The following is a 24,652-nucleotide window of genomic DNA, read 5'->3' on the forward strand; positions in this document are numbered from 1 at the left end:
AGCGAAAAGCAAATGGGAAACGATATTTATTTTTTTTATTTATTTCGTTTCGTTTGTATAAAATTTCGTTTATTTTTATACCCACCACCATAGAATGGTGACGGGGGTATAATAAGTTTGTCATTTCGTTTGTAACACATCCAAATATCGATTTCCGACTATGTAAAGTATATATATTCTTGATCAGGGAGAAATTCTAAGACGATATAAGCAAGTCCGTCTGACCGTTTGTCTGTCTGTTGTAATCGCGCTACAGCCTTCACACGCACAGAAAAAACATGTTTGGACATGGTTGCCGCATCCATTTAATGCTTATTTAGAGTATGTAATTGTCGCGAAAACCATGTATTTTGTCTTTGTAAAAATAATTTTCGAGCGGAGAAAAATATATGTTGGCAATAAGCATTTAAATGGTTCTCAAATGCCGCAAACATGTTCTATTATTTAAATGATAGAATTTGAGACCATTAAATGGTCAGGAAAATCATGTACCTGACCATTCAATTTTTTTACTTTTTTGCAGAGAAAAAAGTATTTTTATAGTTTACGTATAGACATGTTTACAACCATTAGATGGCCATAAAGACCATGTACATTGTTTTCGTGACATTTAATTTTTTTGCAGCGACAAGAATTTTATAAAAACATTGAGCAGGTACACACGATTTTCATTTTGCGCGTCAGTCGTGTGTTGATTGTTTCTTGGAATGGACGGAGAATACGGAATTATTGTATTTTGTGTTAATTTATTTATTCAGAAGTGGCACGTGGTTTTATGTGAACACAAAAAAGGAAAGTGTAATTGAAAAATGTACCTGTTTTTTGTTCTGCATTTTGCTATATGGTATCATTTATTTTTATTTGCAGTTACATGATGTCTGCGTTTGTACATTTGATGGGCACGAAGTAAATATGGAATGATTACTTATTGTTGACATTGAACCAAACTAGAGTGTGTAAAAGTATGGTGATGTCGCTTGCACGACATTATAAATACAAATAAACAATGAATTAGTGTATAAATAAATAAAAACAAATAAATAAAGTTGATTTTGTGTTTTCTTTTCTCAAGTGGCGTCCTTTTTTCGACAACGAAAAAAGTTTTTCATAAAAATCAAAACATTTTAGGTTGTGACCATGTTCTTTTAACTAGAAGAAAAACATTTTTGACGAATAACATAACATTTTAGATCGTGACCATTGTCTTTTAATGGAAACAAAATTCTTTTTATCAATATAATAACATTTTAGATGAGGACAATTGTATTTTTCTTAGAACCATGTTCACTGAGCCAACATGGTTGCAGGTTAAAATATTACATGGTCGCCGCAAAAATAGCTGCTATCATATTATTTTGCTCTTCGAATATGATTGTGACAATCATGTTTCTTCTCTGCGTGCAGTATTAGCGCTATCGTCCTGAAATTTGGCACAGATTCGTCTTTTGTTTGCCGGCAGGTCAAGTTCGAAGATGGGCTATATCGGTCCAAGTTTTGGGGACTATCCCCATATAAACCGACCTCCCGATTTGGGGTCTTGGACTTATAAAAACTGTAGTTTTTATCCAATTTGCCTGAAATTGAAAATCTAGAGGTATTTTATGACCATCAAAAAGTGTACCGAAAATGGTGCCTATCGGTCCATGTTTTGGTATAGCGCCCATATGGACCGATTTCCCGATTTTGCTTCTTGGGCGTATAGAAAAAGTATTTTCTATCCGATTTGCTTGAAACTGGAAATCTAGAGGTATTCTAGGACCATAAAGAGATGTGCCGAAAATGGGGTGTATCGGTCCATGTTTTGATATATGCCCCATATAGACCGATCTCCCCATTTTATTTCTTGGGCTTCTACAATCCGTACTTTTGATACAATTTGCCTGAAATTTGAAATCTTGAGGTATTCCATGACCATAAAGACGTGTGTCGAAAATAGTGGGTACCGGTCCATGTTTTGATAATGCCCCCATATAAACCGATATCCCGATTTTACTTCTTGGGCTTCTACAATCCGTAGTTTTTACCCAATTTGCCTCAAATCGGAAATCTAGAGGTATTCTAGGACCATAAAGAGGTGCCGAAAATGGTGAGTATCGGTCCATGTTTTGATATAGCCCCCATATAGACCGATCTCCCGATTATACTTCTTGGGCTTCTAGAATCCGTAGTTTTTACCCAATTTGCCTGAAATTGGAAATCTAGAGATATTATAGGACCGTAAAGGCGTGTGCCGAATATATTGAGTATCGGTACAGTTTTTGATATAGCCCCTTATAAACCGGCCCTCCGATTTGGGGTCTAGATTCTAGAACTACAATTAAATGTGCTGAATGCTGTGTGTATCCTTCCATGTTTTGGTATAGCCCCCATTACACCGAACTCCCAATTTAACTCCTAGGGTTTCTAGAAAATGTAGTTTTTATCCCATTTGCCACAAATTGAAAATATACTGGCAGTTTAGACCCATAACAAAGTGTATATGATTTAGTTTTATCGGTCCATTTGGTAAGGCCTCCATATAGACCGATTTCACTTATTGAGGGTATAAAAGGCGCACTGATCATGAAAATTGCTTGAAACTGAATGCAAAATTTCCAGATTTTACTTCCCGTAGTCATTTAAATAATTGGGATGAAAATTCACAGATTTTAGATTTCAAATCAGGTCGTTATTTCATCATTTTCTTGCACTTACAAGAGATGTTTATTATTCCTTTAAAACTCAAACAAAAAAATGGCTCTTATAAATTCAGAATCTGATCTAGTCTTCATAGGTAAAATCTTTACATTTATCTGTGGGAAGCGTACTGGTTGAACTGATCTGCTTGGGAAAATATCTGTCATCAAATTCCCTGAAAGTTTTAAAGGAAACTATTATATCTGATTAATGGTGGTGGGTATTTAAGATTCGACCCGGCCGAACTTACTACTCTATATACTTGTTTTTTTTTTCGCGTTTGTATGAGAATACATTGATTATCAAAAATTTGTATTTTCAAAATTTTGGCCTCAGAATTCATTCAAATTCTAACAATAGGTTTACTTTTTTCTTGACACATATTATATATGTATGTTCTTTTCGTGTCTTTCGATATAGAGAAACCAAAATCAATTTTCTTTCGATTGAAATACGAAAGAAAGCTATCGTTCGATATCAGAGACGGGGCATTAAAGAGGATTTAATCAATTTTGGGTAATGTTTCATAGTTATTACACTGAAAAAATATTTACGTGATATTAATGATTACGCAAACTACATTTTAGGATACACAGTTTACAAAATATTAAGGACAAATTTCTTTAAAATAATGAAATTTTAATTAAAATAAAGTTAATAATCTTTGCTTCAAAAATTTTTTTCTTGCGTCCCTTTGTTAAAATCGTATGTCTTTGACCTAAGGCAAATTTTCTTTAGAGTAAAGAAACACAGTTTTGATTCAAAGGGAGCTTTTGATTTAAGATAATAACGCTTCAAATATAGGCTAAGACTTATTTTAAGGATTTAGCATCTTCACTTTAAAGTTTTTTTTTTTTTTTTTTTTGAATTAAGAAAACATTTTTTAGTTTAAAGTATCAGTTATAATTTGGATTTTTAAACTGGCATTCGTTGGTACGTGAATAGCTTTATTAATACACCGCAAAAAGAGAATAAATATTTGATCAATGAGATCTGTATCCTAATTTTAATTTTATTGATCCGAGATTTAAAGCCAGGCAGGTCGCTAAAAATGTCTTTATTTTATGGAAGCTGAATCTTTGGCTCTGAATCAATACCAAAATCCTTAAAGGAAGGTCAAAATCTTTGGATCCAAATAAATTTTTTTTGAGTGTATTATTACAATTTTAATGCGAGCTAATTGGACATGAAGATTAAGGAATTTGTATTATTAAGCTATTGAAAAGAAAATGCCAGATACCCATCTTACAAGCCTGACTATACGAGTACATATGTTTCAGTGTCGACCAATTGTCGGCCAATGAATGTTTGAATTAAAGATAAAAACTTCAAATATGGGTTAGGTATAGTGGCAGCCCCATATTTAAGGCCAGCTTAGACTATTCAGTTCTTTGTGATACCATAGTGGCGAACTTCTCTCTTATCACTGAGTGCTGCCCAATTCTATGTTTTAGCTTAATGACGAGGAACCCCATTTTTATAGCCGAGGCCTAACGGTGATGCACATTGCGGTGAAACCACTTAGAGAAACTTCGAAACACTCAGAAATGTCACCAGCATTACTGAGAAGGAATAGTCCACCGCTGATAAACTTCTCGGTGTTTGGTCAATTGAACCCATGATCCTATGTATGCTAGGCGGACATGGTAATCATTGCATCACGATGGCTCCCTAATATCGGGTAACACATGTGTGGAAGATTTTGGTTTTTAACGGCTATTTTTATGTAGCTCCGTTAGATTTTAACTCCCAGTTAACAGAAAGTAAAATGAAAATATTTGATCTCCTGTTAACCTTAACTGAAAAATTTTTAGCAGTTAAGTACCCAACTGGTATATGGAATTTATAGGCAAGATAACAGATATGTCCATAGTACGGTTAATAAGTTCGTTAACTAACGTATCACTAACGGAGCTCCATGAAAATGGGGGTAAACTGAATAGGAATTTGATCATCAAGATGTTTATCTTTCAAAAGCATTATGTTATTTTGGTATAAGGAACATAGAACATGTTTGTAGCAACCATGTTTTTTCTCAGAAATGATGCATCTAATTTCGGTAGGCAAGCTTATGTTTGGCTATAAAATAGTATTTTTGCAACAAAAATGTTCCATGTTTCTTCTCTGCTTGTATAGCACCTAGAAGCCGAAAAAGTAAACTTAACTAACTCGTGCGAAAATTGTACTACACATTTCAAACCTTTGTTAAAGCCAGGAAAATTTATATAATTTATAGAAGAAAAAAGTTATCTTAAAGTTAAGAAGAAAATCTTTGGCTCCAAATCATGACCATTTTAATCGTACGAAAATTTTCTTCTGCTTAGTTCATATTGAACTTATATGTACGGTCAGTGAACTTTACACCCACATTTAGTTCATAAAATGTTTGAGATATACTTAAAAAAGAAAACAGCATTGGGCTGTGGAAAATTTCGAAAAAATATAGTAAAATTTAACTACGCACAAATAATTTTTTTTGCAATAGGAATAAGTTTACTTTAGTTTAACTACGCAATATTTTTCTGTGTAGATATATATATTTAAAATTTTTTAATTTAAAAAAAAGTGTCATAATTGGCTAGGAATCTATTCCAAGATCATTAAGGAAAGATTAAAATTTTTGACAAGTCAAATTTCGTTGTTGACTAGATTGGATTCTTCTATGTCACAAAAAACCTGAATTTGTAATTTCGACAAAATATTTGTGCGTATATTTTTTTTTACCCATTCTTCCTTGTTTAATGAACAAGAACCTCTCGTCTATGGTGATATAAAACGCATAACATTGTGGTGGCCATTTACTACATTTGGTAAAGTTGCATATGATGAAGCTTCGAAAATTGGATAAAACCAACAACCAATATGAACATTTGTAGAAGAACCCAAAAATCATGACAAAAATCAACTTAATGTTAACTGCAATGACACTTCATGCAGTAATGCCTTTTTTGGGTTGCATATTTCAAATAAGCATACACAGAAAAAATATTAAAGATTTTGTATTTTTGGTAAATTTAGCGCCGTCTAGACTATAAGCTTTTCCGGACGGATTGGCTGTATTTGTAAAGAAGAATATATATTACAGTGTGACCGAACGCTAAGAATTGTCGGAGGTAAGTAAAATATCGATAAATTTTATGTCTTCCGACATAACTTATAGTGTGGCCAATATCTGGGATATGTTCGACACGAGCACTGTCGTCCGGATAATCTTATAGTCTGGGCGGCGCATTAGGTATATATTCTGGAAAGTGGAAGAATTCCTACACTGCACAAAATTTCCCCTCTTCCAAAGACTCTTCACCATAATAAATTTTGGTATTGTTTCTGAGGTAAAGGAGCCAATTCTCTTTTGAATGTATAACGCTAGGAAACCAAGCTGAAATTATTTTTTTTTTAGTTTTGTCGTAAGTGTTGGCAAAGTGTTTTAAAAACTTTTTAAGCACAATTATATTTAGAAATGCAGTCTTGACGTCAAATAGAAATTATGATATATTTCAAGTAAAACACGTCCTAAAATAAAGTCTTTAAAGACATCTCCTGTCAGTAAAAAACAGCTTCAAGGAAGTAGTACAAATGTAGATCATCGCAAATGATCGGCGGAAGTATTTAGACTTTTTTTAGTTAAAAAAGAAATTTGAAAAAAGAAAACTGTTTTTTTTTTTTACCAATATTAATCTTTTTTTATTTTTATAAATCTTGTAGTTGGTGTATATTTGACCTTTTGTTATAATAATTTGTAGAGTGTGTAAGTCTTGAGGTCATGTTATAATAAAACAAGTATAAACGGCCGTAAGTTCGGCCAGGCCGAATCTTATGTACCCTCCACCATGGATTGCGTAGAAACTTCTACGAAAGACTGTCATCCACAATCGAATTACTTGGGTTGTGGTATCTTAAATCGTTTTCTAAATTGTGAGTTAGTCCATACGTGGACAAAAAAAGTATATGTAGGTAAGTCTACAAATAATTACGAATCGATATGGACTTTTGCACGGTACGTAGGGAGCCAGAATTGAAATATGGGGGTCGCTTATATGGGGGCTATATACAATTGTTGATATGGACCAATTTTTGTGTGATTGGAGATCGATTTATCTGAGGGCTATATATAACTATAGACCGATATGGACCTAGTTAGGCATGGTTGTTAACGGCCATATACTAGCACAATGTACCAAATTTCAACTGACTCGGATGAAATTTGCTCCTCCAAGAGGCTCCAGAACCAAATCTCGGGATCGGTTTATATGGGGGCTATATATGATTATGGACTGATATGGACCACTTTTGGCATGGTTGTTAAATATCATATACTACCACCACGTACCAAATTTCAACAGAATCAGATTAATTTTGGTCTTCCAAGAGGCTCTGGAGGTCAAACCTGGTGATCGGTTTATATTGGGGCTATATATAATTATCTACCGATGTGGACCAATTTTTGCACGGTTGTTAGAGACCATATACTAACACCATGTACCAAATTTCAGCCAGATCGGATGAAATTCGCTTCTCTTAGAGGCCTCGCAAGCCAAATCGGGGGATCGGTTTATATGGGGGCTATATATAAATATGGACCGATGTGGACCAATTTATGCATGGTTGTTAGAGACCATATACTAACACCATGTACCAAATTTCAGCCGGATCGGATGAAATTATAATGAAAAACATTATAATGAAAAACATTTAAAAATTCAAAAATTCAGTGTTTCTAAAAATAAAAAAAAATAAAAATTAACTCGTAACATTTTGACTGCAAAAAGGTGGGAATTCCTTTGGTGTCGTATTCCAAATTTTCAAGGAATGCAAAAAAAACTTACATGGCATCAATAATTAAGAAAACATATAATATTTTCGCTTGAGCCAAACAAGAATTGAAGAAACACAAAGAGCAGATGCGTCCCATTGGCTGTTTGCGGGAAATGCTTCACTAAATATAAATAAATGTTATAATAAAGACTTTGATCATGCAAAGAAGGACTCGAGGATTCACAGAATAAGAGGTCTTTTCAATAGAGCCATCTTTGTGTGTGAATCAAATTAAGGTGAAACTCTGGCCTCTGGAACCAATAAAATGCATATAAGTTAAACGATATATATGAAAGCTATATCTAAATCTGAACCGATTTCCACCAAATTTGGCATGCATTGCTAGAATGTTAATTCTGCTCCTTGCGCAAAATTTCTTCTAAATCGGAGTAAAACTTTGGTCTCTGTGGTCACATTTGTGTAAATCGTACGAAGCATATATATGGAAGCTATATCTAATTCTGAACCGATTTCCACCAAATTTAGCACACTTGCAAATACTATAAATTTTACCCTTTGTGCAAAATTTGAAAGAATTGGGATGAAACTACGGCCTCTTGGGCCTTATATGTGCGTATCGGGCGTAAGATATATATGCGAGCTATACTAAATCTTAACCGATTTCCTCCAAAATCAATAGGGCTCTATCCTGACCCAATACACATAAGCGTGCAAAATTTAACGTCAATTGGTCTAAAATTGCGACCTAGACATTGAATACAAAACCACAGTCTAGTGTAGGGTATAAATATTAAAGGTTTCAGTGGGCGGATCGATCTGAAAATTTTTATGAGCTCTTCTGACGTTATGCACAACATGTGTTCCAAATTTTAAACCGATGAGTGAATTTTTGTAGTTTTTGCCTCAAAATCCGTTCGTTGGCCCCATAGTGCATTGGTAAAACTTTGATATTCTTCTAATATGCACCGGCCTCTCTCTAGAGAGGATAGGATCATCCAAGTAAAAATAAAAACTCGAAATCGTTCGAGTAATGAGGGTTCGGATATTCTTGCACGGTTGGATTCGTTTAAAATTAATCTACATTCAAAAAAAGTGAACCCTCTATTTCACTAAAGCCAATTTAACTTTAGTTTAGTTAGTTTAAAGACAAGAAATTTTTGTGTTCACGACAATATTTTTCCAAGTGTATCTTTTTACTCAAGGTTATTCCTGAACTAATCACTTTTGAAGTGTCACTGTCCAAAAATGGTGTTGCGTGTGATTAACATTTGTGGATTAATTAATGAAACTATGTCGCAGTGAATAATTGGAACGCTTTTATTAAAGTTACACATACGCTCAATCGGACCTCCTGAAAATACCCATATGTTGCAGCACTCAGTTACTTTTTGTACACTAGTATAAATGTAATTTTAGTGGCATTTGATAATTTCGATGTTGGTGTCGATGGAGGTCGCCAACATTCGTCGGTGCATCCTCTTATTTTGAGTGTCTATCATAAAATACCTAATGTATTGTGCACAGTTTATTTCTTCTTTGCGCTTGTCCATCCACATCGAAAATACAGAAATATTCTACCAAAAATCGACACAATTTGGGATAAGCGCTCACATTGCCTACATTTGTGTGTTGAAAGCAAATGAATCCGTTCTACATGTTTAATAGACTGGCATCTTACAGGCAAATACCATTTGAAAGTTTTTTAAAAATATTTAATATTAACGGATATTTTATTTAAAAAAAATTTTTGGGACCCAAGCTTTGCAGACATTTTAGGGGCGAGTGGAGAAAATTAAATATTTCGCAACATATTGCATAGATAAAATACCTTTAACGAGGGTTGCCTTAATATTTCGGGATTAGAGAACGATAACATTTATTAATCATCGAAAATCGCTTTATATCGTAGATTCCCCATTAAGTGTGTAAATATAACCATAGCGATAGGCGATTGGCGAACACTTGTTTACGTGCATTTCTTATGGGAAGCCGTTTGGGCTATTGTTATATTTACACATACTGAAAAAAAGCATGCCCGGTTCCAAAGATTTTGTCTTTACTTTAAAAAATTTGGTATTGATTCCGAGCCAAAGAAGCGGAGAATACAAGTAAGGATACTTTTAAGACACAATTCTCTTTTAAATTTGGGTTTTGTGTACTTGCTTCTAGGAAGCAAATTTTAATTTTTCGCTTTCTCAGCTTATTTTCTTCATATGCTATCAAAGTCCTTTAAAAAAGAGTTAAGGACAACTTTATTTTCCAAATTAAGACTCGACATCCAGTAGAAATTATGCTATGTTTCAAGTAAAAAACATCTTTAAAATAGAGTTAGGAAAACATGTCCTAAATTTGAACAATTTTTTGCTTTATAGTCAAGACGCAAAAAGGCAACAAATTTAAAGACAAATTCATTAAATTTAAAGAATTTTTCTGAATTATTAAAGTCAAGTTGACCTTAGCCCAAACATTTTTTCTTTCATGTTATGATACCCATTTTTAAGTCAAATCACTTAATTATAAGGACATTACGACTTCATTGAAAAGATTATCGACTTTTGGACAAAGAAAAAAACTTTATATTAGAGAAATGCGAAGCAAAATTTGCATTCGTATTTTAAAGACATGAAATCTTTCAAAAAAAAATAATCAATATTTTTTTCAGTGCACTAACCCTTTCAACGCCTATGTCGGCGTTGTTTTTGGTTTTGTTCCTGTAACCATATCGATATTGAAAGCGACAAGTATTAGATTAGTACGCTCGTGTCTCAAGTCAAATATATTCGCGAATTTGGAAATAGGTTTTTATACATGTGACTTCTTTTCAACATTAAAAATTTTTTTAAAATTTTTATTAAACCCTTTCTGTTTTGGAAACAATTTGTCTGGCGAAGATTATACTATGCAGGCAAATGGGGGAAGTAATTTGTCTCATGGAGATTATAATTCGCTGACGCGGAGGGGAAGCAGTTTGTATGACAAAGGTTATAATTCGCCGTAAAATGTCGGAATAGTACGCCCGATAGAATTTGCTGGTGCGGGGGAAGGATTTTATCTGACGAAGATTATACTTCACAGATGAAGCTACGCTGAGCCGATCCTAAGATTAAAACGGGTAAATCCTTTATCGACACGAATCAGGATCAAAGCAGAGAACGGCTGCGATCTACCGCAACCGACCAGTGTATTTGTTAAACACCAATATTTGCAATTTTAAAATATCAATTGGTAAAATGAATTTCAACCCCCAGTATTCAACGTAACCGACGACTGTCGGTAGTTGTTAGTACGAGTGTTGGTCACTCGACAACAACACAGTAAAACCATTGATTATAGGGTATAGATAGATGATCCACTTCTCTCCGAAAAACATGTCTCAGTTCCAAAAAAAATTTTCTGACATTTCGTTTTTATTTTTTCGTAAAGAGTCAGTCCCAAACACAAGTTTTCCGGCATATGCTTTTGTGTTGTTCGTCAATGCTGCTCAACATTAAATTTCGTATTTTCGCGGTTTTGGTCACAATTTTTTGTTTAAATATGAACATTTAATACAATAATAATTTCTCACTCCCCTGCTGCATCGTAAACGTTCTAATTGTGGGTAAGATTGCAATACGAAAAAAGCAACCTGTCGCAGTTCTCTGGAGCATAGCATAGATACAATATTCACGATTTAATTCAATTTTTGTGGGCGAGATGAATCTTTGCTCTAAACAACACAAGCTTGTTTGTCAAAAATGTCTGAGTACCCATAAGCTCAAAAGAGTCAAGCTTCCAGATTGGTTTTCATTTGCGTTAGTTCATATTGAACTTATGCGTACAGTCATTGAATTTTATACCCACGCTTAATTCTTGAAATGTTTAATACATACTTAAAAAAAACGAAAATTTCATTGGACTGTGGAAAATTTCGCAAAATATAGTACAATTTTATTACAAACAAATATTTTTGTTTGCAATGAAAACAAGTTAAAATTAGCGTTAGTTTAACTACAGACATTTTTTTCTGTGTGGGAGCTATATATTTGTATGGACCAATATTTACCAATTTTTGCATGACTGTTAGAATGCATATGCTAACATCACGTACCTAATTTCAACCGGATCGTATAATATTTGCCTCTCCAAGAAGATGGAAATCAGTTCACTCACCAATTTTTGTATAGTTGCTAGAAGACGCCTACACCCTCAAAAAAATCGCTTCTTTAACATAGGTTCCAAACATATTTTGCAGGAAGCACATATATTATTGGATAAAGGGTGATACGGTCAAAATTTGGTCAATATAAACTTGACGTATTTCTTTCAATTTTGCATTTAAAAACCCTGAACACCCCTCATTTTGAAGGTGTATGTGTGTAGAATGTTGCTCCTATTTTGATTTTGGAATTCACTCTTCAGTTGTCAAAATGCCGTCCAAGCAAGAAGAGGAGCGTATCAAAATTTTGCTCGCGCATCGCTAAAATCCGAGTTACTCGCACGCAAAGCTGGCAAAATCGCTAAAAGTTGCCAAATCAACCGTTACAAATGTAATTAAAGTGTTTGGGGAACGTTTGTCGACAGCCAGGAAGTCTGGATCGGGGGGAAATCGAAAACTGGAAGCCGCTGAGACGACAAAGAGAGTTACTGCCGAAACATTAATATGTTTGTTTTATATGTACATATTATATGTTTGGAAGCATTTTGAGCCCAAAAAAATTATATTGTGCTCATTTCCTAACATACTCGTAATTTTCACTTCCACGAAATATTTTAGTTCTTGGCACCTTTTTCTGTAATACAAATAATGTTGAAGAAATAATTCACTTTTATATTTTTTTTTAAATTTTACCTTTCGCCTGCACGGAGAATCGAACCGTACATACAGTTTGTAAGCCAACACACTATCCACTGGACTACGTAGCTGTTATAGTCACCAGTAGATAATTATCGCTATAAGTTACATTTATATAGCATAGTTTGCAGCGCCCACGAGCCCATGAAAACATAACATTATTTAACAGAAACATACATTTGTTTGCCACGTGGAGCAGAAGTTAGCATGTCTGCCTTGCATGCAAAGGGTCGTGGGTTATAAATTTTCGATAGAAGTAAAAATGTTGAAAAACTTTTCCAAAACAGTTAAATTTTGTTCTGGTTTAGTTATTCTTGGTTCCTTCTTCATCATTATTGTATTGATTTCAGCTTAACACCATCGTTGGCTAAACTACTAGAGTAGCTTAACAAACAGAGAAAAAATTTGTTTGTCAAATTTATTTGGCCAAAGCCCAACCATCTAAAAGCATTGCCCAAGTAAATTTGAAATAAAATTTTGTCAAAATTTTCTATAAATTCAATATAAAATTTAATTTTCATGTTAGATTATACTTCAAAGGCTATTATGAGTAAGTTCTTTTTTAGATGTAGTAACTTCCCCTTGTTGGTGCAAGCTAAAATTTTTAAAGCATTTAAAGGGATATTTACACACCCAAGAAAATGTTCGCTAATAGGAGAGATCAAAATATATACTATTGCAAATACTGAAATAAACTTCAAAATTAAAATAACAAAACACTTCTTTCGAAAAAAAAAATCATACTAACCAATAAGATTTAAATTTTTTTTTTAATTTTTGGTAAAATTTTAATAAAATTTTTGGTAGATTATTTTTGGCACGAGTGGCAACCGTGATAACACCACGTCAAAGCAGCTCGCACTTTTCGTCGGATCGTCTTCAAATTTAGCATATGGTCTTTTTTCGGCTCAAAGACGATCCCTATTGGTTTTAGAAAAAATCGATTCGGATTTAGATAAATGTCTTATTTATCTACCGATCTTCTTAAAATTTCGTATACTCAAATATTTTGTGAGACTCATATTGCAGAACATTGTTTCAGATTTAGATATAGATCTCATACATAACTGTCGTTTGGTATTTATATGGCCCCAGAAGCCGGAATTTCATATTGATTTGCTTAACATCTTGCTCAAATAGTGCAATTAGTAGTATTATTAAGTGTGTCAATTTTGGTTCAAATCGGTACAGATTTAAATATGTGTGTATAGGAATATAAAACCTTTAAATAGCACAAAAAATTTAACAGTTGAGATGGTATCAAAAAGTTTAGTCTACATTGTGGTGAAGGGTATAATATAGTCAGCCCTCCCGTCTTTAGACTTTACTAGTTTAAATTGAATCAATTTGTTATTATTTTTCAAAAAGGAGAAACAGTTCAACTAAATTATTTATTGGTTCAAAAATGTTAACTGAGTCTTGCGATATCGTTTAAATTTTAATTAAAAAATAATTGAATATACCCGAGAAATCAATAAATTTTTTTAATCAAGTATATTTTTGATATCTCATTGATTTTGTGATTTGTGCTTTATTTTCTCGACTTATTTAAGCCTTATTAATTAAAAAACTAATTGAATAATATAAATTCGAGATTAATTCAGAAAATCATATTTTTCAGAGTAAACTCCATATTTTCATGTCCTGTTTGGGTAAAACTTTATTCCAGGTGAACCACTCTTTTATACAAGCTTTATGGTATGTTGGTCCATCAGTATTCACCCTTAACTATTTCAAATTATGAGTTTTGTCATTAGTCCCACTTGATGAACATGCTGTAGGCGTTATCATTAGAACCTACATGTGTACATATTGCGAAAATGTCCAAAACAGTCGATTTTCCTCATTTATTTCTGAATTCTGACTTGGTCCACTATATCCGTGTGTTCCTATGTAATTATTTTTATTTGCGAACATTTAGCATACTGCACATGTGAGGTCGTCCACGACACAAAACCAATTCCCTTTCAACATGCCTTCATCTACCAATCCAACGTTGGTATCTCTTTTGTGTTTGAATTGATGATGGCGTTAGAATTTATGCAACATCGGTGTTGGGCTATGAGCATATTGATTAGTTTTTGGGGACTATCTCAAAGCTTGAAAATTGTAGCGACAAATGAATGTTGAATTTTTGGCATGTTCCTTAATCACAAACAAATAACTACCATCGTTAAGCGAAATAAATAAATACTCGTCAAACTATAGAACGACTATGAGGACTCAGAAGGTGAAACATAGAGATTGGTTTTTAACGCCCCAATTTTTTGCCAGCTGATTAAATTTTTAATCTTAACGACACAAAAGCAAGAAAACTAAACAAGAAAAATGTATACGGTAAAATTCAGTATATGCTGCAAAGCCTCTTGAACAGTTTCATCTAAGTTTTCTTTGTATTTTACCCAATTTTGTTGTCTTAAGGTGTGTTTTACTAAAAGCTTCCTTATTAAATGAAGCCCGCCTAAAGGCGGGATTGGGCATTAGAGGGTTAATGGCGGCTTTAAACATTTATTGAACGATATGGATTAATTTTCGAGATCATATGCTAAGTTTCAATTGGATCGGACTAAAAACTCACCCCAGGATGCTCAAGAAGTCAAAGTCTATATTAGATAATTTTCGACCAAAATTGGTCAATTTTTGTATGGAATTTAGAAGACAGATAATGTCATAGGAATTTGAAATGGATCCGAAAAATCTTACTTCCACAGGAGTCTCAATATTGTCATTTCTAAGACTCTTTTCACTATTTTCCAATATAACATAAATAACATATTGGTGAGTGCAATAATGCTTCGAAGTTTTTAGGCAATTTGAAAGGTTAGTCAAAAAATATGAGAAATATAAAGCTGGACTTATTTTTATGCAATTGCACAAAACAGTATTTATGATTCATCGGACGATACATAATTTTAGTATTTATTGAGTTTGGTCGATATTTATCGACTTTCCATTGTTTATTTCATATCTGCTCAAAAATAGCCATGTGGTTGTTAAAATAATACGTTGCGACGAAATTTTACTATCATATACATGTGGGATACACCACGTATGTTTGCATTAATTTCAGTTTTTCATTACCGTGTCCAAAATGATGATATATAACTTAATCAATGATTATAATTTAAATTAATATTTAATTTCAGGTCCATCCATCCTATGTACGTCATTATAAAATCCACAAGGATTCAAGAAACGATATGCAAACGGCAACAATTGGATTGCATTTTGTAATAAACGATTATCATTTTGAAAATGGAAAATTAAAGGTAAGCATGATTAATTGCAAAGGGTATTTAGAAATAATTAGATATTTGACTACAAACAGGAAGAAATAATAAAAATAATCAATAAGAATATTGAATTTTCACAAATTTAAATTTGACCAAAAGTCGATTCATATTAAACATAAAATTTTGCCACAATTTCATAACACTTATGCGATCGACTTTTCTATCAATCAATTTTTTTAATTAATCATTTTTATATGAAGTACAAGCCATCTTTTAGAATTAAACATTATTGGATCCATCTATAAATATTGGAATCAGAGAACATAAAAAATTATCTAATTTAATTCAATTTAAATTCCGTTTTTTTTTTCAAATGAAATATCGTGGATTAAATGTTGTACATTAATTGTATCATATTTATTTACAGATTCGATGTATAGCGGAAATCGGTGATATATACCACAAATCATCAGAGAAAACATTACTTGACATAGAATATCATCATAAATATCTTACCAGCAACACCGTCAATATGATACCAACGGATAATGACCACGATTATGATCAATACGCTTTACAAGATGGCGAAATGTTGCGTAAAGAGGATACATATTTTACACAAATTCAAGGTAAGGTATATACAACGACTATGTAGTAGAATTAATTAGACCTTATATTTTAAAATTATCTGGGAGTTCACCCAGTTTTATACCCACCTCCATAGGTTAGGTTAGGTATTGTGGCTACCCGATATTCCTGGCTCACTAAGACTATTCAGTCCATTTTGATACAATAGTGGTGAAATTCTCTCTTACAATGGAGTTTCCGATTCTATGTTTAGCTCAGTAACAGAGAGGGGTTAATCCATCGCTGAAAAAGTTTTTGGTGTTTGGTCAAAACTCGGCTTGAACCCACGACCCTGTGTATGCAAGGGGTCATGCCACCCACTACACCACGGTAGCTCCATAGGATGGTGATGGAGGTCGGCTCATCACGAAAGGAATGTAGTCGCCAATCAATCAACATATATTCCATAAAACTTAAAAAAGGTTAAAATCCTAAATTAAATCTTTCACACAGTACTACAAAAATTATGCACCATAGATATGATCAAAAATTATGCACCATAGATAAGATAAGTGTACAATTTATCTCATAATGGTTCGGATAATTTTAGACATATTTGAGTCGGCACATCCGTCCGGCGGGCGATGGTTAGGTTTGGTTAGCTATAGTAGCAGCCCGATATTTCAGGCTCACTTAGACTATTCAGTCCATTGTGATACCACAGTGGTGAACTTCTCTCTTATCACTGAATGCTGTCCGATTCTATGTTAAGCTCAATGACAAGAGACCTCCATTTTATAGTCGAGTTCCAACGGCGTTTCACAATGCAGTGAAACCAAGCTTTGATAATTTAGTGTCAGTCGCCATCGACGAAATTAGTCGGACAAAGCCATTACTCACCGCACTAAGGAACGAAATTTTAAACAAACAAAATTTTCTTTAAAATCAAATAAAAACGATTAGAGGCAATCGTTGCATCGTTTGTAATATATTCCGGTTTATTTGCTCCTACACGCTCACAAAAAATCGCTTCTGTAACATATACTCCCAAACATATTTTGCTTCAAGCATATACATTTTTGGGTATTGCCCAAACATTTATATGTTTGATCTCTTCCAATATATAATATGTTTGAAAGCATATTGGTCTAAACAATATATGTTTAGGTAGTCTAAGTTCCAAACATTTTGTATTTTTGCATCCAAATTCAATAATGTTGTCTTCCAAAAAACAATATGTTATTATGTGAACATATAATATGTTTGGAAGCATTTTGCACCCAAAAATATTATATGCTTAAAAAAAATTCTCCCAAACAATATTGTGCTCAAAATTTTATTTATTTATTTATATATTTACAATCATAATGAATTATGAAAATAAACAGGTAATATAGGTGCTAACAACATAGGTTTTCGACCTGAATGCTCAAAATTTTGTTTCTGCCCAATTGTATATTCCCCCACATCTTTCTCACTTCCACGAGATTTTTTAGTTCTTAGCTCCTTTTTCTGTAATACAAACATTGTAGAAGAAATTATTCAATTGTATGATTTTTTTTATTTTAATTTTACCTTTTGCCGGACGGGGATTCGAACAGCGGACCACACAGTTTGTAAGGAAAAATAAAATGTTAATTTTGTAATAACAAGCAACAACCACCAACTTAATTCAATATCGCTCCCTGTTAAATAGCGCTCCAAGCTACTAAACACATATATGTTTATAGGCTATTTCTAAATTAATATATGTTTGCATCCAAGCATATTATATTTACAAACATTTTATGTCCCAAACATAATATGTTTTAACATATTAGCATATATGTCCCAAACATGTTATGCTAGTTTATGAACATTATATGCTTGCACTCAAAAATATTGTGTTTAAAAATTTGTGTTCCAAACATATAATGTTTATAGCCAAACATATGAAAAACAGTCTTTTTCATCCGTGTACAGAAATTAATTTATTTTAAAATGGAATTTCGTTTGTCTAAAATTTTATTCCGGAGAATGATATTTTTTCTTAGTGTGCACGAAAATGGTTCTGCGGTATTTCGGACTTGAGATTATCGACACAAAGTGTTTTAGTAGAAACCTTACTCTCCAAAATGCCCTAGACGCCAACGGATTCAGATCAGGAGATTTGGTGGCAAGTAGGAATGAATCGAAGAAACTCCCATTTAAGTCATTGACGCCTGCTGAGTGCAATGGTGTCCTGTTGGAATGTCGTTGGTCTGCGGCGGAAAGGTTAGTCAGTCCAGGGCTTAAATACCGTCTGCAAAACATTTTCCCGATAATATTCGGCAATTATTTTGACCCCACTATCGATGAATATGAGCGGCCACCAGAACTCAAGCGCCGCCGAGTGTACATTTTCAGTTGACTTCTTTGGCAAGTAAACACGATCATTTTCGTTGTTCACAAACTACTCAAATTGGAATGGCTTCTCGTCAGAGAAAATAAAATTCGGAAATTGACCACTTGTGTGCAAGCAATGCCACTTCTTCCTTGACTCTTTCGGTGAGCTCTTGCACTTTTTGGAACTGCAATGACTTTAGCCCAAGCACATTTTTAAATATGTGATATGAGATATGTCGAGCAAGTTTTCTAACACCGCAGCATGTATTTTGTTAAAATCTGGCATTCAGTTTTCGGATCAAGCCGGGTTTTTTGTTGCCATTTCTTGGTACCTGTTAGGATGTGATACAACACTGCCAGTATCAGGATAACGAGCAATGATACGAGAAACAAAATGCTCGATGAGAAACAAATGGCTCTAATGGTAGCCACTTGAGATTTTCAACCAAAGAAGAACTTCGTTGCTGAATACAATAGGTGAAAATGTTTTGTAAGCTTGTAAACAATAAAATGAACTGTCACTGGGTTAGGCCTCTCTGTCGTCTAACTAGCGGTTTGGAAATGATAACAACCTGAAGTTGGTTGCAATACATATGATGTATCTTGTTTATTCTTGATGAGGCTGCAATTCTAAGATGATCTAACGTTGCCCGCCTCTCCACTTCTCTATCTGTTCAATAGTATCATTATGAAATTTGGAACATATTCGACTTTTGTCTGCAAACAGGTCAACTACGAAAATGGGCTATATCGGTGAAGGATATAGACCGATTTGATTTCTTGATCATGTGGACATCACAATTTTTTCCGATTTGTCTAAAAATGGAAATGTAGATGTATTGTTTAGAACAGAATTACTTTCATTTATGAAACATGAAAGTTAATTTCTATACCAAAATTGGTTTGAAATTTGCCCCTTTTTAAAACATATTTTTGTTTTTAGAATAATCTGATTTTAGTTGTTCAAAGAACTGAGCAAAAAGTTTTAATATGACAGATATATTTTCTGTATTTTATTATTACTCTTACAAATATTTGCCAATTGTTCACTTATTGTTGTATTCTTATATTTATTTAATTTCAGATTTCTTCAATAATTTCATGACTTCCAATGATGCGGAGACTTCCGCGTGGTCTTCGGCAAGTTCTACAAACTCTTTGCAATTCCTCACCTGCATACCAAGTCTGCTACTAACATCATTTCTTCATTTATGCTGGCACCTAAGGACCACTCGATTACAGTTCTCATGAAATCACAGCAATTCCCATAGTAATTATAATTGTTAGAAATGTACACAAGATAAATAAGCCCGAGCCTCGAGGCGATGCTTAGAATATTAAAAAGCAAAGGAAACGGAAGTTGAAAGATACACACTACACTACAATACAGATACACTAACACAGGATACTGCAACAGCAACACCATAACACAAGACAACAAAATCCAAACATAAACCTGATTTGTTTATAAGTTTTTGTGTTTCATAGTGCCACTTAAAATATATTTATATATATATTTTGTAATATTGTTTAACAAATAAAGCCCCCCCTCTACACTGCATAAGAAAATAGATTAAAACAAAAAAATAATAAATTCCTATTGTATTATAATGATGAAAAATGTGTTAAAATATAAAAGTGTATAGAAGGTTTACCTTAAAAAACAAGAAGATATATAAATAAAGAAGAAATTTAAGTGAAAACAAAATGCAATGTGAAATTTCAGCAAATATTTTGAGGATTAGCTAAAGTAAAAACAAAATGGTTTATTGAAGTGTATTGGAAAAAACTCTAATACAAAAAAAAAACAACAACAAAAAACATGAAAGCTCAAATAGATTGATAATTGATTGAGAATATATTCTAAGATAATTCTATATTTACATGTATGTATCTACGCATTTAAGTATACATAATCTTTAAATTAAATATACCATATTATAAACAAATATGAATAAATATGAAATTTATTTTATAAGAAAAATTAAATTAAACGACAAACATATAATTTTTTAAATAAATACCAAACAAGTACTAATATTTATAGATGTTTTTCAATTATCACCTTGGTACCTATAAAATATGCCCAATATAACAGCATATATATGAATAAACAAGTAAGTAAAGTCAGAAAAGTTTATAAAATTATTAACAGATTTAAAAAAAGTAGACTAGAGAAAAGACTTAATGGGAGAATCCAAGCCAAAATTACTCGATGGTGAAGTAAACGTAATGATCTATACACCTAATGATATATAAATAACCTTCCACAACTTTCTGAAACTCACAGAGAAGAAAAACTACTACTTTAGTCTTGCATAAGTGAACTGTTGTTTGGAGAGAATTTTATAAATTCAGTTTTGTTTCTTTAGAGCCGATTTCCATACTAATTAAAAATTGTCAAAACTACCTAGTCATTCGCTGACGCAACAAAGCTTGGATGAACATAATGGCCCACGCGAAACCCGAAAAATTAGAAGTTACGAGATGTTCTCATAAATACAATGTAAGTATATTTTATGCATCCCTTTTATCGGGGAGCCAAACTAAATTAAATTAAACAAGTAAGTAAAGTCTAAAGCCGGGCGGGGCTGACTATATTATACCCTTCACCACTATGTAAACCAAAATTTGTGTTACCATCTCAACTCCTTCCAATTTGTTGGGAGTTATTATGAATGTTTATATTCCCATATATAAATATTTATATCTTAACCGATTTGGAGACAATTTTTTATACTCCTACAATTTTTTATACTCTCTAGAATTAAAATTTAAAACGGTTAACGTCCTGGGATGAAACACAATGTTGGTAAAAAAACAAGTAAGCAAAGTCTAAAGTCGGGCGGAGCCGACTATATTATACCCTTCACCACTATGTAGACTCTCAACTACTTCAAATTTGCTGGGAGCTATATAAAGGTTTGCATTTCCAGATACAAATACTTTTAATGGAGACAATTTTTTGTACTTCTACGAAAGCTCTAGAATTAAAATTTAAATCAACTAACGCCCTGGGATGAAACACAATGCACTTTGTAAGCCAACACACTATCCTCTGAGCTATGTACCTGTTATGGTCATCAATAGATAAATATCCATACAAGTTATATTTATATAGCATATATTGCGGCGCCTACGAACCGAATAAACAAAGTTTATTTAACAGAAACAAACATTTAGTTTGGCACCATGGAGCAGTGGTTGCTACGTCCGACTTGTACTATACTAAATTTTGAACTGTAAAATGTGTCTTATTAAAGACCTAAAGTCAGAAAAGAACAGTGTTTGATATAAACGAAATGGACTGTGTTGTTGTTTCAAAAATAACTTTTTTATTGAAAAAATAAAAATTTTGTAATACGAATTTTTTTGGTGATAAAATTTTAAAATTTTCGAAGCAATTCAAAAAACTCTAACAAAAGAAAAACGTTTTCGGTACACGTTTTCCCAACGTTTTTATACCCTCCATCATAGGATGGGGGTATATTAACTTTGTCATTCCGTTTGTAACACATCGAAATATTGCTCTAAGACCCCATAAAGTATATATATTCTGGGTCGTGGTGAAATTCTGAGTCGATCTAAGCATGTCCGTCCGTCCGTCCGTCCGTCCGTCCGTCCGTCCGTCTGTTGAAATGACGCTAACTTCCGAACGAAACAAGCTATCGACTTGAAACTTGGCACAAGTAGTTGTTATCGATGTAGGTCGGATGGTATTGAAAATGGGCCATATCGGTCCACTTTTACGTATAGCCCCCATATAAAGGGACCCTCAGATTTGGCTTGTGGAGCCTCTAAAAGAAGCATATTTCATCCGATCCGGCTGAAATTTGGTATATGGTGTTGGTATATGGTCTCTAATAACCATGCAAAAATTGGTCCACATCGGTCCATAATTATATATAGCCCCCATATAAACCGATCCCCAGATTTGGCTTGTGGAGCCTCTAACAGAAGCATATTTCATCCGATCCGGCTAAAATTTGGTTTATGGTGTTGGTATATGGTCTCTAACAACCATGCAAAAATTGGTTCACATCGGTCCATAATTATATATAGCCCCCATATAAACCGATCCCCAGATTTGGCTTGCGGAGACTAAAATAGAAGCAAATTTCATCCGATCCGGCTGAAATTTGGTACATGGTGTTGGTATATGGTCTCTAACAACCATGCAAAAATTGGTTCCCATCGGTCCATAATTATATATAGCCCCCATATAAACCGATCCCCAGATTTGGCTTGCGGAGACAAAAATAGAAGCAAATTTCATCCGATCCGGCTGAAATTTGGTACATGGTGTTGGTATATGGTCTCTAACAACCATGCAAAAATTGGTTCCCATCGGTCCATAATTATATATAGCCCCCATATAAACCGATCCCCAGATTTGGCTAGTGGAGCCTAAAAGAGAAGCATATTTCATCCGATCCGGCTGAAATTTGGTACACGGTGTTGGTATATGGTCTCTAACAATCGTGCAAAAATTGGTCCACATTGGTCCATAATTATATATAGCCCCCATATAAACCGATCCCCAGATTTTGGCTTGCAGAGCCTCAAAGTGAAGCAAATTTCATCCGATCCAGCTGAAATTTGATACATGATGTTGGTATATGGTCTCTAATAACCGTGAAAAAATTGGTCCACATCGGTCCATAATTATATATAGCCCCTATATAAACCGATCCCCAGATTTGGCTTGCGGAGCCTCAAAGAGAAGCAAATTTTATCCGATCCGCCTGAAATTTGGTACATGATATTGGTATATGGTCTCTAACAACCGTGCAAAAATTGGTCCACATCGGTTCATAATTATATATAGCCCCTATATAAACCGATCCCCAGATTTGGCTTGCGGAGCCTCAAAGAGAAGCAAATTTTATCCGATCCGCCTGAAATTTGGTACATGATATTGGTATATGGTCTCTAACAACCGTGCAATAATTGGTCCAAAACGGTTCATAATTATATATAGCCCCCATATAAACCGATCCCCAGATTTGGCTTGCGAAGTCTCCAAGAGAAGCAAATTTCATCCAATCCGGTTGTAATTTGGAACATGGTCCATATCGGTCCATAATTATATATAGCCCCCATATAAAACGTTCTCCAGATTTGAACTCCGGAGCCTCTTGGAAGAGCAAAATTCATCCGATCCGGTTCAAAGTAGGAACGTGGTGTTGGTATATGGTCGCTAACAACCATACCAAAATTGGTCCAATCACACAAAAATTGGTCCATATCGGATCATAATCATGGTTGCCACTAGAGCCAAAAATAATCTACCAAAATTTTATTTCTATAGAAAATGTTGTCAAAATTTTATTTCTAGAGAAAATTTTGTTAAACTTTTATTCGGTTCATAATAAAATTTCCATCATTGTCAAAATTTTATTTCTATAGAAAATTTTGTCAAAATTTTATTTCTATAGAAAATTTTGTTCAAATTTTATTCGGTTCATAATCATAGTTGCCACTCGAGCCAAAAATAATCGACCACGATTTTATTTCTATAGAAAATTTTGTCAAAAGTTTATTTCTACAGAAAATTTTGTTAAAATTTTATTTCTGTAGAAATTTTTGTCAAAATTTTCTTTCTATAGAAAATTTTGTTAAAATTTTTATTTCTATAGAAAATTTTGTGAAAATTTTATTTCCATAGAAAATTTTTTAATATTTTCTTTCTGTAGAAAATTTTGTCAAAATTGTATGTCTTTGTCAAACTGAATTATATACGTATTGGATCGATCTTTTTTGATTTAATATATACCACGTATGGACATACAATTTAGAAGATGGTGTTAGGAGGTTTTAAGATACCTTGCCATCGGCAAGCGTTACCGCAACTTAAGTAATTCGATTGTGGATGGCAGTGTTTAGAAAAAGTTTCTACGCAATCCATGATGGAGGGTACATAAGCTTCGGCCTGGCCGAACTTACGGGCTTATATACTTGTTTTTTTTGTCTTTGCGTGTATGTATTGGAGATATAGGACGATTTTAGTAATATTTACAATTTTTGCTACTCATCAGTGGCGATTTTTCAAGGATATTGGTTATATCTCGCCAAGATATGTGGTCAATTGTTGTTGTGATATATTAAATGGCCAAGTCGGAGACTTATTTAAAACTCAACCGTTCTGTGGAAAGTCTGGCATTACAGTACGTAGAATATGGGGAAATCATCACAGAATTTTGTG

The 24,652-nt window shown here is 33.4% G+C and overlaps 1 protein-coding gene across 1 annotated transcript in view; it reads left to right on the forward strand.

The window, feature by feature from the left end:
- Positions 1-20,366, forward strand: part of beat-Ia (beaten path Ia) — a 177,624-nt gene extending 157,258 nt beyond the window's left edge. The window contains exons 6-8 of the mRNA XM_075298069.1: positions 15,430-15,552; positions 15,944-16,145; positions 19,532-20,366. Coding sequence (XP_075154184.1) covers positions 15,430-15,552; positions 15,944-16,145; positions 19,532-19,698 — 492 coding nt within the window. The 3' untranslated portion in view covers positions 19,699-20,366. The remainder of the gene's footprint in view (positions 1-15,429; positions 15,553-15,943; positions 16,146-19,531) is intronic.
- Positions 20,367-24,652: the final 4,286 nt, after the last annotated feature.

The sequence above is a fragment of the Haematobia irritans genome, chromosome 2 (genome assembly GCF_050003625.1).
Source record: "Haematobia irritans isolate KBUSLIRL chromosome 2, ASM5000362v1, whole genome shotgun sequence".
Taxonomy (NCBI): domain Eukaryota; kingdom Metazoa; phylum Arthropoda; class Insecta; order Diptera; family Muscidae; genus Haematobia; species Haematobia irritans.